This window comes from Poeciliopsis prolifica, unplaced genomic scaffold (assembly GCF_027474105.1).
Source record: "Poeciliopsis prolifica strain line A6 unplaced genomic scaffold, Auburn_PproV2 SCAFFOLD004, whole genome shotgun sequence".
NCBI classification, from domain to species: Eukaryota; Metazoa; Chordata; class Actinopteri; order Cyprinodontiformes; family Poeciliidae; genus Poeciliopsis; species Poeciliopsis prolifica.
The window spans coordinates 1,102,277-1,117,210 of NW_026562379.1; the positions used below are offsets into that span (position 1 = coordinate 1,102,277).

General features: G+C 37.5%; 2 protein-coding genes across 2 annotated transcripts; one reads left to right on the forward strand and one right to left on the reverse strand.

Moving 5' to 3' along the window:
- On the reverse strand, positions 1-5,305 carry laynb (layilin b). The gene is made up of 7 exons (XM_055029005.1): positions 5,019-5,305; positions 2,421-2,727; positions 2,179-2,336; positions 1,628-1,672; positions 1,057-1,128; positions 804-927; positions 1-666 (listed from the first exon to the last, which is right to left on the reverse strand). The coding sequence occupies exons 1-7, from the start codon at positions 5,089-5,091 to the stop codon at positions 330-332; spliced, it is 1,116 nt and encodes a 371-aa protein (XP_054884980.1). The 5' UTR covers positions 5,092-5,305; the 3' UTR covers positions 1-329.
- Positions 5,306-11,031: 5,726 nt separating this feature from the next.
- LOC129359185 (zona pellucida-like domain-containing protein 1) lies at positions 11,032-14,837 on the forward strand. The gene is made up of 11 exons (XM_055028636.1): positions 11,032-11,117; positions 11,391-11,517; positions 12,594-12,820; positions 12,921-13,111; positions 13,203-13,275; positions 13,344-13,441; positions 13,531-13,614; positions 13,710-13,881; positions 14,085-14,184; positions 14,280-14,309; positions 14,395-14,837. The coding sequence occupies exons 2-11, from the start codon at positions 11,424-11,426 to the stop codon at positions 14,511-14,513; spliced, it is 1,188 nt and encodes a 395-aa protein (XP_054884611.1). The 5' UTR covers positions 11,032-11,117; positions 11,391-11,423; the 3' UTR covers positions 14,514-14,837.
- Positions 14,838-14,934: the final 97 nt, after the last annotated feature.

The window sequence follows — 14,934 nt, forward strand, 5'->3', positions numbered from 1 at the left end:
TTTTGTTTTGATTAATATCAGCATTTATTTAATATGGTTTGACAGATATGATAACATCCTAAATATAGTGTTATAACTGACCAAAAAACATAGATGTTAAGCGACGACATATACACAAGAAATAAATTCACACTCTGAAACCAGTCCACGTAAAACCATTCAAACTCAATTGTGTATGTTGAGACTGCGTACCTTACTGGTAATCTAGCAAGATATGTAGAAAGAAAGAGATATGGACCAGTATATGTTCCTCTTTCTAGCTTAATAAGGTTCCTTTAACAATTGCAAGTTCACAGACGTTTCTGGAGCTCAGATGGACATAAACAATATTAGCCATAGATCTCATTTTCCACCCATCCATCCTGATGAATCTGACTATGGCACCGCCGACTCTGAGTTCTGGCAGTCTCATAGATATCGTTCGTCACGAAGCCGGTCTCCTTCTCTGAACACGTCACATTCTCATAATCAGGATACTGGCCGTCATGTGAGTATGGGCAGGAGTACTTTGTCATGATTTCTGCCTGCGTCCTGTAGTCCAGAGCAGCGTGAGGAAGTTTAGTGATGTCACTGAAGGCGTAAGGTCCTTGAATGGAGGAAACCGAAGATGCTGTTGGCATCGGCTGTTTCGATCTTGCAGGGAAACTCTCCGTTTCTGTTTTTCTCCTGAATATAAGTAGAAAGGATCAAATTCACGGTGAGCACGCAAATTTCAGCTGTGACACTGACCTAATAACTGATGTAAACACAGAGGTTTTCAACGTACTCTGAAAAATAATTCCTGTGATTATTGTTTTTTTTACCTTTTTGCATGCTGTCTGTAGCAAAAGAACCCAGCAGCTACTAACAGCAGCAGCAGCAGCAGCATAGCGGGAATAGTGGCATAGAGGATGTAGGAAGCGTAGAGGCTGTTGTCTGAGAAAGACACTGCAAGAAAATGCACATTATGAAGCCTCACTGCATTAAACACGCATTAAAACACAGCCTCTGAATATTCATAAGTATTACAAGTTTCTTTTAACAACTTGAAAATATAGCAGAAAGTATTTATTTTACCCGATGACTCAGGTAATCCAATAGTTATTCTGACATCCCCTTCTGTGGATATGTTTGGCCTCGGAGATGGAACTACAGAAACAACAAAGGTCACCATTGAAACAAAACTGCTAATATGTGGCATATTTTAACGGATTCACAATTATTAATGACTTGTTTTGAATGTCAGCCTTTTGTACAATTAAATTTAGCATGGCTAAATGTCCGGGTTCAATCACCAAACGACATGTGGCAAAAGATTTAGGCCTGGAGACTGAGGCATGCAGATTCAGAAGTCGTTAGAAAACTCTCACAATCTTTTCTTGGGATGCCTCCCAAACAAGGGCTAAGGGTTTGGCTTATCAACATCTAATGGTTGGTACAGAGATTTAGTTACCCAAACATATCACTTTTATTTACCATTTGAGTGATGTCCAGATAAACTCGGCGCTTTATTCAGCTTTATTGATCAGTTCCAGCTGTTTCAACTTAGTAACAAATTTATCACATGTATGTGACACAAAGAACACAAATCAAACCGTCTCAGACTTTGTCAAAAGGAGGTTTTGTATTAAACAAGAGTAATGTGTACCTGGTTCTACTATGATCCTGTCCCCTGTGAATACTGGGGTTTTCTCTGCAGAGGAAGAAGAAAATTAGTACATTTGTGACATTCTAATAAATTAAAAAAGAACGTTTAACTTTTTCCAAACATATTCATTGAGCTTTCGGGTACCATTCTAAAACAGTTTTGGCAGCTTTTTAATTTTTTTATCTTCTTCTCATGCAGATTTGTTTTTCTGATGGATTGTGCAGGATACATTTCTTAACCAATATAGAATTTGTTTTAAAAGAATTTATCATGGTCTCATTTTTTTTGTCACAAAATCTTGGTATTTTTAAAGATGTCTGAAAACTTTTTACAACCAGCGTAGGTATAAAAAATGCCTTCAAAATAGTTATATACTTTCAAAGATTGCTAAAAGGAAAGAAGTGTAATAATCATAAATAAAGCAGATATTAAAACTATAATTGTGTGCTTGCTTCTACCCAGTGAATGTGGCTAACACCTTTTATATTCTGGCAATTTTGCCAGAAAATAAAATTGATGGAGCTATGTTGGTAACAGCTCCATTAACTCACCTTCCTTGTATTTGCAGACAAAGTTGTTTTTGCAGCTGCAATTGTCATCATTCCACTTAAACAGGAAATGGCCTTCTTCGTCAGCTGGTGCAGAGGGCTGGTGGTACAACACCACACACATTTCAGAACCACATGACGGCTCATCCCAGTTCCAATTCCTGCGACAAGTAAAATGTAAACATTATCACTTAGCAGTAGTTTTCTAGTTTGATCAATTTCACAGAAGAAGTAATCAGGCGAACCTGTACTTGGCTTTGCTTCCATCGACCCAATGGTACTGCGAGGGGCATCCTGGGTTATTATTTCCTGTCCGGTGATGCGGCGGGCTACGACGGAGCCCAATCCAGAAATTGCCATCTCCAACCTTCAGCTTTTGTATGAAGCTCTCTATCAACCGCTGCTCACTCTCTGTCTCAATGCTGAGCAGCTCGCCTCCCTCTGACCTGCAGGACTGCCTGGCATCCTCAAATGTCAGCCTCCGCCTGCTGTCCTGGATGTAGGATGCCTTATAGCACGGCCGCTCCGTCCCGCGTCGGCAGATTTTCTGGCCTAAACATCAAGGTTGACAGATAAATTTATTTTTTTTATTACTATATGCCATAAAATAGCCAGGCAGCAAAAAGAGACAGCACGATCCTACACAGGCAGTGTAATATAAAAAATATAACCCTAGAGAGTGAAAAAATTGTTTCATCAATGTGAAGCAAATTTCATTTGACTTTCCTCTTCCACATTATTTAAAAGTCCTTGTGTCACCGGCATCAGAGCTTAGTTCACAATGCTGGCCTGGCAAAAGATCATTTTCGTTGGGAGTTGGACTCTGTCTTGGTCGCCCTTTGTTGCTGATCTTGTTCATAACTTCTATGGACAGAACATCTGGGTGCAGAAACAGTGTTGATCCTAAGGCCATTTCTTGGCCTTAGGATTTGGTCTCCACTTTTTGAAGACGATGTGGTCCTATTGGCTTCATCTGACCGTGGCCTACAGCTTTCGCTGGAGCAGTTCGAGTGTGAAGCGGAGGAGATGAAGATCAGGCTTCCAAATACAAGCCTATGCTCTTGAGCCGTAAAACGGTAGACTGCTTTCTGCGGGTCAGGAAGGAGGTCCTGCCCCACGTGAAGGAATTTAAGTATGTGAGGGTCATGTTCATGAATGAGGGAAAAATGGAGGATTGGTGCAGCGTCTGCAATGATGCGGCCTCTGTACCACTCTGTTGTGGTAAAGAGAGAGCTGAGTCAAAAAGCATAGCTCTCGATTTAATGGTCAATCTACATTCATTCTTACCCTAATTTATGGTCACAAGCTCTGGGTAGAAATGGAAAGAATGATATTGGAGATACAAGTGGCCAGAATGAGACCTCCGCTGCAGGCAAATCAGAGCTGCAGATGTTGTTTTGGTTTGTTTTGTGACTTCCGGTATGTGTCATTGATTCACTGTTTCTCCTTTTGTTGATAAAGACACTAATTATGGTTTTCTGAAATCCCCAAACCTTAAAAAAGGATTTATACTCTTCCTAGACAAATGTGTCTTTGTTTTTCATCTATTCTCGAAATTTATTAGATTGTGCGTCACTTTTTAAGAACTTTTAGGTTATTTCATTTTGTCGGACAAATTTTATTGAAGCAATTTGTTCATCCTGCCGGTATGACAGTAATATGAGTAATCACAATTAACTAAAGACTTATCAAGGTGGGGCAATTACTTTTTCAAATAGAGCCAAGTTGCTTTTAATAACGTTTTTTCATTCAATGAATAAAATTGTAATTTAAAAACTGCTGTTGCCTCAGATAATAAATTGGGTTAAAATTTTTCCCGGTGCAACGGATAGTACAATACATTCAAAGTTAGTGGGACGTAATGGTGACTGAAGTCCAGTTCACTCTCCAGGTTCCACGCTCAATTTGACCAAAACAGTTGACACAATAGTCAATAAAACTCTTATTGACTTCATGAGGATGTTGTCTTCATTTTGTTTAGCTGTGATTTTCAGTGAAGTATGAAACTAAACAAAACAAAACTTTCAACCCACATTTCTTGTTTACTTTCTCCATTAGTTTTTCCAACCCACTGGACGCATGAATGTTTTTCCTTTCAACTCACATTTGGGGGGAGGCTGAAGCCTAACACAGTCTCTCAAATTCATAGTACAGCTTTGTTTTGTTAAGGCGTCAGTCACGTTTGACCCAGGACAGTTTAAGCAAAAACAAACTGCTGGTTTTTAGCCCAGCAGTTTTTCAAATAAAGTTGCTTTCCCTATTAACCGGGTCACTGCGTAGAGCTGTCGATTCCATCGCGATTAATCGCAAACGATAATAATTCAGGACGGGATTTACTGCGCATTCGGTCATAAGATGCTTACTGCCTGAAAACCTAATTGCCGAATAATCACGAAGTAGACGCAGGAGTGGTTTATGTAAGCGCTTCCATGTCTGCTTATAACCAAGAGTCAGCGGTGTCCTCTGGTCAGGCTCAGTCGCGTCGCAGCAGCGACTCTCTTGACTCGGGCAGAAAAAGTTGTTTACATGCTCCAAGAGGTTTTGTGGCGTCGAGACTGTTACGAAACACGCAGTCCGACCGCTGCTCGCTCTGGACTTTTCCAGCAGCGGTTCTGCTGCTTCCAGGTCTCGTTTTCCCTTCGCCAGTCGAGTTAAACCACTAACTTCAAAGCGTTAGGAAAAAATGTTGAGACTTGCTCGATTATTTTTTTCTTTCTTTTAAAGAAAGCATCGTCTTTTATATATTTTTTCCCCACACGAAGGTCATTAAATATAAATGAAACTCGTTTCTGACTTTTTTTTCTTTTTTTTTTTTTTTTTTAGCCCTCGAAGCAAATTCTTACCATTTATTTTCGAAGCGGATCCAGGGTGAAACAAGACGGCGATAACGGTGCCAAAAAGCCTCATAAAATCCATTTCTACATGTTCACTCGATGTTCTGCCCAGCTGCTGGTCAAAAAAAAAAAAAAAAACAAACAAAAAAAAAAAAAAAACAACTGGGAGAGACTAAAACTTCACTTTCCCAACCCCCTGTTATACAAAAAGTGCAATAACGGGAATGGGAAAAGACTGGTGTGTTGAGGGAAAAAAAGAAAAAGAAAAGAAAGGGGGTCGAGTCCTGAAGGCGTGCATATGGCGTCTGATTAAAAAAAAACATAAAAAAAGAAAATTACTGAAACGCTTTTCACTATTAGTGGTTCTTTTGTGTTTAATTCTAACACGAATGCTGTTTCTTTCTTTTTTCTTTTTTTTTACTTAAAGCATTTTAATATTGAGCTGAATGGAGTTCTTTGTATCCTGTCATGTGGACTGTGTTAAAGAGAGCTACAAGTTTGTGTCCTCCCTGATTCATGCACGCGCACACACGCTCACGCGTATACAAATATGTCTGTGGAAGCAACACACTGCATGTGGACTAGATTAAAAAAAAGAAAGAAAGAAGTCTCAGTAAAATAGCATGAAAAAATAATTTCAATAGTAAGATTGTGAACGTGAGATATCTAAAATATTTTAAGAGTTGATTTCAGTTATTATTATTTTTTTTATCAAGTTTGTATGTTTTTTTTTAAAGAAAATTATACAGGATCAACAAATATGAATGTAAGTCTTTAATCACATAGTTAGTTATCCAGGTACTGGGACCTTGATTTTGAAATGCTGTGCATAATTTACTGTCTTTAAATGACTTTGAGTGAAGCAACAGTGTAATAATTTATCTCCGTGGGCCATAACCTTGGTAAGCCTCAGTGTGGTGGCTGTATAAACATTGACAGGGCTTTTTGTATAACACCTTTTCCTTCCACTCAACTTCCCAATAATATGACTGGATAAAACACTATATGTATGAATGTATTCCTTTGTTTTCTAACATGAACTCTAATCCTGTTGGACCCCAGTAATGATAGATTTGGTTCTACTAATGGAGCTTAATTTAAAAAATAAAATAAAATACTGTGTACAGGATAGCTGTGAAGTCAACAGTCTTCTCTATGACTGCATCAGTCTTAAAAATGATATTTCTGCATTAAAGTAGTTTTATTGGTCTTTTATGATACTCTGTTTTTTTTTTTTCAGGGACAAACTTTTGGGCTTTCATTGACTGAAATTTCACTTGAGGAATCAACTAACTGTAATAAATCAACATCTTTTCCGATTAAATTATGTATTGAGAAGTGCCTCTAAGTTAGTTTTGTCAATAGATTTGTTAACAAGTGGAGTAACCTTCTCGTATGTCATATTTAAATATTGTATGTATGTCACATGTAAATAGAGTCAGTTGAGAAGAAAATTACTGGAGCTTTATGGGAAGAGGACATGAGTCAAACTTCACTGCGAAAACAAAAACTTCTGGTAAAAAGATGAAAAGAAAGGACACATAGTGAGAGAAATACAGAGAGTTATAAGGATAGAAAAGAGGGATTGCCTCTGAACAGGAAAGGAAACAGAGGAGGAAGAGGACAGTATTTTTTTAGGACTTCACTTCCTGTCCATTGCTTTGGTTCAGTTTCCATTTCCAGAGTGTCGCTGACTGAAGCTTCTCTGTACACGTAACAGCAAAACATCCAAAAGAAGATTGAATAACAGCTGAAGTACTTTTCTGTACTTCATTTTTTGCTTTAGATTTTGCAACAAAATGTGTAATCTCAGTAAAACAGTCCCTCCTGCTGATGGATTAAATGTAAACATGGGTGTACTATGAAGGAGAAACGTTGGATTTGCCAACAAAGACACAGATTTGTTCTTTTTTAAAAATATGAGTAAAGATAATCTTGGCGTAATATGTTTTAAATTACATTTCCTGGAACAACAATTCAAAACACAACAAAAACAACATTCATTTCAGTCCTTTTCCTGGGAAAACCTCACTGAAATGTTTCCTGAAAAATGTAATTTTCTACTAATATGATGTGGTCAACAAAAAAATAAAAAATAAAAAAAATTCAAAAGCAACATTGGAAAATCTAAGGAATAAAATAGTTTCTGAGCTCTAAAGAAGCAGTCCTTTTTCAGGGAACTAATTTTATGGGGTCGGGGGAATAGAAGAGAAACCACAGTAGAAAAAAACTACTTTATTGTGCTCCTCTCAGGCAGAAAAAGCTAAAGCTTGCAAATTAACACCAAAGAAATAAGGACTATTTTAACAAAATAAGAACAAAATAACGATAATCTGCAGTTATAAAAATTTAAATACTCAGGTTCAAAGAACTGTGGTGATAGTTCAATAAATGTAAAAAAAAATAAAAATAAAAAAGTTCAGTCTTAATTGTGCATGAAAACAACAAACTAACAAGGAATAGAATAGTTGGAGATAAAATGTTAGAGAGATTAGACTTTAAAATACATGTTCGTTTATGAGTCACCTGTTGTCATTGACTATCAATAGCAACAATTGCAAAACCAATTTCAAAAACAGCCTGAAATTGATTTTGTTTGAGGCAGAAAGAAGAATGGGACCCTGAGTGCATTTCACGATGACGCCTCACTCTGAAAGTTATTTTTATGTCATTAAAAAAGTTCACAAAGCGAAGAAAAAGAGTCTCATAAATTTACATTTAGCTTGTGTGTGATAAGAGCATTTCAAGCATTAAGCTGTAGTTAGATTGGGAGAAATAGAGTATTTTACCCCTTTGCTACATGAGGAATATTTTTTAATTCTCTCAATTCTAGAGCAGGATATTTTTCCTTGAATTTCTCTTCAAAATGTTACTCTCACACTCATAAAATCTATAACTCCTCTCCAAATATAGCCTGACCAACTGAGTCTCGTGGTGAAATGGACAGATGTGTTTTCCACCGTGCTGCAGAATCATAATCCAAAGAACAAAAGACATTTGAGCACTTGCTAACTTGGTCCAGCAGAGGGCGCCAAACTCAACAACAACTCCCACTACCAATATGACTCGTACACATACAGAGGCTGAACTGGTGGGAATAATGCAACATCTATACATATGATATTCTCAATTTGACACAAATACTCACGCAGATAAAGAGTGACAAGGAACATTTGTCTTTGTTGTGTCGGTAATGTTATATATCTGCTCAAGTCATTTGAGATTGTTTTATTAATTGAAACTTATCTCAAGCTGGAAAACTTTACATGTTTAAAAGCTTTGTTGCACTTGTGTGCTGCTCTGTTTAGACATAAAAAATGGCTTCAGTATCGACGAAGCTGAAGTTGGTTTCTAAGTCCAACTTCCGATTCGGCAAATGGCGAAAGGGGGATTCCTCCTGGTTTTTCACTACCTTCCGCATCTTTAATCTACTCTAATTAAAAAAAAAAAAAACTACACCACATCGACACATCAAACTGGGACTGGATTATTCTGCTCTGGTAGCAGAATATTTAAAACCATGTTTGGGATTTGTGATTTTTTTTTCTGATTTATGAAACTTCAATAAAGAACAATTTGACATTTTTTCCAATCTCTGTCACACTAGGAACTGCTCTAATTACAAAACTACAACAGCTAGACTCTTCAAGCCTGGACTAGATTATCCTCAACTAAAAGCAGAATATTTACAATCATGTTTGGGGTTTGTGAAACTTTTTTCTGATTTGTGAAACTTCAATAAAGAGTGATTTCACCACTTTTTGTGGTTTTCTGTCATAATAGAAGTGCTCCAGCTCCAAAACTACAACACCTAAACACTTCAAACTTTGACTGGATTATTTTGCTCTAATAGCAGAATAATTCAATCCATGTTGGGGATTTGGGACACCTTTATTTGATTTGTGAAACTTCACTTCACAGGCGGCTGCAGAAGATCTTTAGTCATGTTGTCGTGTTAACAGACCGACTGAACAGAGTCGAAGAAGGCCAAAGAAACACACCATCATTTCTGGGTTGTAGGCTGTTGACGATGATCCTCTTATATACGGCCACAAACATTTATTCATATCATGTTCTCCTTTTGAGCCTGCAGGCAGTGACCAATTAAAAGTAAAGAAGAAGCCATGACTCACTGGCATAAAGAGCGACAAACGCACCTGTTTCCAAACACCAGCATGAAAACAAACTGGGTTAGTAAGGTCACAAAAGAATGGCACATCTGTAGATAATGTGACAAACAATTTCTGTCACCGTGAGGATTTTGGCAGAAGCGCCAGCCCTCCTTTTCTCTCTGTGCTTCAGATGAACAAAGAATGTCCCCAGTTGAACAGCAGTTGTGGCCTGGAGCTCTGCAGAGTACCTGTTTGGCAGCTCTGTGGGGACAACACAGAAGCAAATAAACAAAAAAGACGGAGCATTTTCCCCCTCGTGGCAGCTGTGATCAACTTTCAAGCTTTGTTCTCCAGACATGAATCCACAATTTAAGACAGAAAATCTCCTCTGGGCTGAAAGGCATGTAGGTGTTGTCCCAGGTTACTGTTTGTGAAATCGGAAAATCTGCACTTAATGCACCTTTTTTAAGTATCAGTCTATCACGTGACTGACAGATGAAAATATGTCACAGGTAATAACATTGTGCATGTCCACTGATGTTTATTTATTCATTTTTACATTTTTGTATTTATTTATCTAACCATATCATGAGTGATTGCAAGGAGGAGCTCATCATCAATGACAAACTTTTTAAAACCCAGAAAATCCAAAAAGCTGATCTGCAATTAGAAGATTTATATTTCTGAAAAGAGAAACAATTTTCACTTTGACATTTTATGGTGCAATGGAAATAAAAAGAGAAATTAATAAAAACAAAACAAAAAAAAAAAGAAACAAAGATTGCTCTTTCATAACGACTCATCTTCTGGAAGATGTGTCCATCACTTTCTATCAAAAACAAACTTTGCTGTATAAAAATAATTTAAAATCTTTTCAACATTTGTTACATATGGTGTCTTCTCTATAAGGATCTACTGTGTGTTTGAGGACTGAGATATACATGGAAGAAGGTTAAATTTGTCTCTGGTGTGTCATATTTGCATTGATTTGGTGATGTATTTTGAATCACAATTCTGCTAAAATGCAGACTCAATCAGATATTTTCTTACCTTATTGTGAAATCTCAATACAAACAGATGTGATGTACCTGAACAATGTTCCCTAGACTTTGAAAAAGGAAGGATGCCAGCATCACATATCTGTCATCATACCTAACAGTGAGCATGAGGTTCTTTTGATTTATTGGTATAGTAAAGTGTTGTTTGCCTAGAAGTTATGTACCTTTTCATAAATAGTTGGCATAACTTGGTGACACCTCTGCTGTAATTTTTTAACTTTATTTTATTTTTTTTATTGAATCTCCCTTGCCATCTCTTTGGAGATGGTGGGAGGATAAACTGTGGTCTTTACTAAGTCTGGTTTACAACAGTTCCAGTGGTTTTATTTTTATGGTATTGCTCTGTCTGTAAATATAGGTTAGTTGTGGATTTCTTGAAGGCCAAGTTCTCTTATTTTCCCCATTCTGGCTGAGAGCAATGTGTCGCATCATGTGTTTTCCCCCCGATCGACAGTTCGGGATTACTAATAAAAAGCTCAAACAGTTGGATCAAATAATCACCAATAATAATTACACACAAAAAAACATCTGAGGTTTTCTTTTACATATCATCAGGTAGAAAGGAGTGAGGATGACAATGTTGTCAGTTATGACTTTTATAAAGAGTTTTTGCATCATCAGGTGTATAGTAACCATTTCTTAAGGACAGACACCTGAGACTGCATGTACAGTTTAACCTGAGGGATCCATATCAAAACCTACTGACACATTAATCTGCTAGAAGAACATCTGACAATAAACCATACCAGGAGCGGTTGCTGTTTTCTTGAAAAGTCACAGCATGGGCAGTTGCAGAAAGCGAGTGTTTGTGTCGGCGCACCATCTATAATTAGTCAAAGGGAGGGCTGAGGAGTGATGCTGCAGTGGTTTTACATGTCCTATAAAGGCTATATCCTTCAGCCACCTCTGGGACAAACACCTGCACAGGTATCACCAAGGTAAGACTCTCTTCAGTTCATCATGCAGCTCTTTAACTAAACTTTGAACTGGATCGTGTCTATAGCTGACATAGTGAATTTGTTTTTATTGTGCAAAATCAATCAGACGATTGTGAAGAACGCTGCGATGTTTTGGTGATTCTACTCATTGATATCTGAGGGGGAAAAAAAATTAACATGTTGTTAAGCATGCCTTTAATTGACTAAATCTGTTGAAGCTACTAAAGGTGGATGGATTCCTATGCTATTCTGTGACCATGTTCTCATTTTCAGCTAAATCCAAACTGATAGTTTCCTCCAGGGAGCATGGATATTTTTCTTTGTCTCCCTCTGCTGGCCCTGTTCCTCCAGCCCGCCCTGTGTGTGTACAACTGCTCCACGATGTATAAGCGGACACCAGGTAAGGATCGATCAGCATATTAATATTTAGGAGAGTCTTTTCTTTTTTTTTTTTTAAAGAAAGAACTTATCTATCTTTACTTACAAAGTGATGCAATGTACTTTACAAAAAATAAAAAAATAGCAAGGGGAAATGCAAAGTGAATTACAAAATTCCCACTGAACTAAACAAGTCAAAACAAACAAAAAACCTGAAAAACATATAGAAATACATGAATAGTAGAGAGCATATGACTTTAACTTACTGAGTAAACCAATTTGTTTTAGTGTCAATGGAGAGACAGTAAACAAGTTATTTAATCACTGAGTTAAAATAAAATTAGTTAAATAAAAATATATACTAAATGTTATAATAAATATTACATCATGAAAGAAAAAGAGGAAAAAGACATAAAGAAAGCAATGAAGAAAGAGAGAATGAAAGAACAAAAGAGACTAAACCACAATGAACATACATCTAATTCAAAAGTATTAAATTCAATTTATCTCTAAAGCTGCTTGACTGTGTCGTCATGTTACAGTTAAGGACAGACTAAATTTATGTATAGACTTTCATCACCAAATCAGTCCATTTGAAGAGAAATATTTAAATCCCATTTATCACAGCAATAAAACAAAAAACCCCAAAAAGTATCGTTAATAAATTATCTTAAATCCGTATGATTTAAATTTAAATCTTATAATAAATATAGCAAACTGAAACAAAGAAGTATACTTCACGTAAATATTTAAAACCAAGTTTATGCCTCACCAAAACAAATAAATCGATAAATAAACAAATTGAGTGAGCTACATTTAATACATACAGGTGTAAATGTTCACCAATAACATGAATACCATTGTACAGATAATCAAATTTTTTAAAATCAATATAAAGTCAAACTTCAGAAGCCCTTCAACATATAGATACAATGCAATTAAACAAAAAACTCTGCATTAAATTCAAACTTGAATAAATATTCAATAATTATGGTGGTAAATCAAAAAAGGCTAGCATAAGAACCAGTTATTGCGTAACATTTATATTTAAATTGAGTGACAAAAATCAGTGAAATTATTTTGATTCATCATTTTTAGATAACTCAGATCTGACGATCGAATGCGGCACCACCATGATAACCATAGAGGTCAACCTGTGCACGGCACTGTGGGCAGGCTTCAACTCCTCCGCCCTGGCTCTCAGCGGGAACCACAACAACTCCGCCTGCCTGGGCTCCATCGACGAGAGCGTGGAGCCTCCGATCATCCGTTACCACCTGCCTGTAAACAGCAGCGTGGACAACTCCTGCCGCCAGTCTCTGCAGGTAAAGCATGACGCTTGGAGCTTGTTGGAGCACACTTACCTGCCAGATTTAAGGGTGAAAGTGCAGATGAACTGAATGTATGCTGTGCTTTCGCGTTCAGATCGTGGATGAAACTCCAGACCCCTCTGGTCCCTTCAGTAGTTTCTCAAGTATTCAGACAGTTATCATCTCATCGTACATCGACACCCCAAAAACAGAGGCAGGGATCATCAGCTACTCCACAGATCTGTATTATTACTTCTCCTGCCGCTACCCTCTGGAGTATCTCATCAACAACACACAGATTGTTGCGTGGGTAGCACTGAGTGTTGATTTATTTGAAAATCATTATTATTCCCAAAATTCATTCATCAAAGCTTCTCTAATTTCTGATTTCCTTTAGCTCCTCAGTCTCTGTGGCAACCACCAATAATAATGGAAGCTTCATTGATACACTGAAAATGGGTGTCTTTAATGTAAGTACAATTCCACTCAATGAAGGAGATTTGTCACTGCTCCTGTTTAATAAGCCTTATTTCCTCAGGACACAGACTACAGGTATCCATTGATGGTTCCATCAACAGGACTTCAGCTGAGAACCAAAGTCTATGTGGAGGTGAAGGCTGTTAACCTCACAGGAAAGTGAGTAAATCCTGCTATATTTTCACTCTCAACGTGTTAAATAAAGGGCTAAAATGTAAGAATTTTCTCTTTGCTAACCCTGTTTCCAGTTTCCATGTCCTCCTCGATCACTGCTTTGCGACTCCCAGTCCTTACAACATGACTCAGAGGGATCAGTATAACTTCTTCACTGGGTAGAGAAGTCTGGATAAAACCAAATCTTAGCGTTGACATCTACCAAAAAAAAAAAAAAAAAACTGTCATCAAACGTACTTTTGCTTTTCACCAGGTGCCAGGTGTCATCAAGGACATCTATAACAAGCAACGGCCTTTCCAACGTGGCCAAGTTCAACTTTGAGGCCTTCCGCTTTGTCCAGCACAAAGACCAGGAGAAGTCCACCATCTACCTGCACTGCATCCTGAGACTGTGTGAGCCCAACAAATGTCAAGAGCTGCTGAATGTAAGTCGACTAAAGCAACAAAACAAACAATAATGCTCTGGTTTGAGTCGTTCAATCACATAAAATCCCAACGTGACACTTTAAAGTTTGTGGTTGTACCATAAAAAAATGGGAAGCATTCAATGGGGGTGAAAACTCCCATTGAATGTAACAACATACGAATAATTATATGGTGGGTGAAAACTTTACCTGCATTTTGTCAGGCTTGTAATGCTAGAAGAAAAAGATCTCTGACTCCTTTCGGAGAAGAAAGCAGCAACTCTGCCACCGTCTCAGTCGGACCTCTCTACACAGCCGCAACAGGTCTATAAAATATAAATGCTCTTTTCTTACTATTCATTCAGCATGAAGGTAAATTCTGTGCCTGATCATTTCTTTAATTTTGCCCCACCATCTAGAGCCAGATGTGCCTGAGGCTGCTGGCTCTAGTAAGTATTTTTGAATTGTAATAATCTTACATTACACATCCATGAATGTATATCAACAAACTGAAATGTTGTTTTCTGTGTTTAGCAGCCAATATGGTGGCATCAGGAAGTGCTGGTGTGGATGCAAGCAGCCTGGTGGTGTGGCTCATGTTGGGGTCGGTTGTTGGCTCTCTGCTTCCTGACACGGCGACTGGTTTGCCTTGAAAAAGTTAGCATTTGGCTGGAGGATTAACGTGGAAACATCAAATTTGACCAACTGATCAAACAGCCTCTACAAATTATCACTACTCTATGTCTTTTAATCCGATTGCACCTTCAGGTTTATGTTAAAATGTTTTTTTTTTGTCTTAGTCGCAAGTGAGCAGATAGTCCAATCGAATGTTGTGGGACCTTATGTAACTTTTTCTATTTGCACTCTTGCATTGATATTGTCTTTAATGATTAAGAAGGAATAGAAAAGCTGAACTGTGAAAAATAAATCTCAAGATTGTAGGCCGCATAATTTAATAAAGATATGTGAAAAACTAAGCTGTCTTGGTTCTGCACTCTTGAATCCCATAAACTATGGAAGCTTATGATATGAACATGGCTCACAAGCCAGAGCGTCATTCTGTCTGGAGCGAAA

What these genes read in the sequence shown, in the direction of transcription:
- laynb (XM_055029005.1), bottom strand. Translation starts at nt 5,091, where the DNA reads ATGGATTTTATGAGGCTTTTTGGCACCGTTATCGCCGTCTTGTTTCAC. An exon ending in TGTCTGCAAATACAAGGAAG is followed by an intron (nt 1,673 to 2,178) that starts GTGAGTTAATGG and finishes CTTCCTCTGCAG; the next exon opens with AGAAAACCCCAGTATTCACA. An exon ending in TGGATTACCTGAGTCATCGG is followed by an intron (nt 928 to 1,056) that starts GTAAAATAAATA and finishes ATTTTCTTGCAG; the next exon opens with TGTCTTTCTCAGACAACAGC.
- LOC129359185 (XM_055028636.1), top strand. Translation starts at nt 11,424, where the DNA reads ATGGATATTTTTCTTTGTCTCCCTCTGCTGGCCCTGTTCCTCCAGCCC. An exon ending in GATGTATAAGCGGACACCAG is followed by an intron (nt 11,518 to 12,593) that starts GTAAGGATCGAT and finishes CATCATTTTTAG; the next exon opens with ATAACTCAGATCTGACGATC. An exon ending in AACAACACACAGATTGTTGC is followed by an intron (nt 13,112 to 13,202) that starts GTGGGTAGCACT and finishes GATTTCCTTTAG; the next exon opens with CTCCTCAGTCTCTGTGGCAA.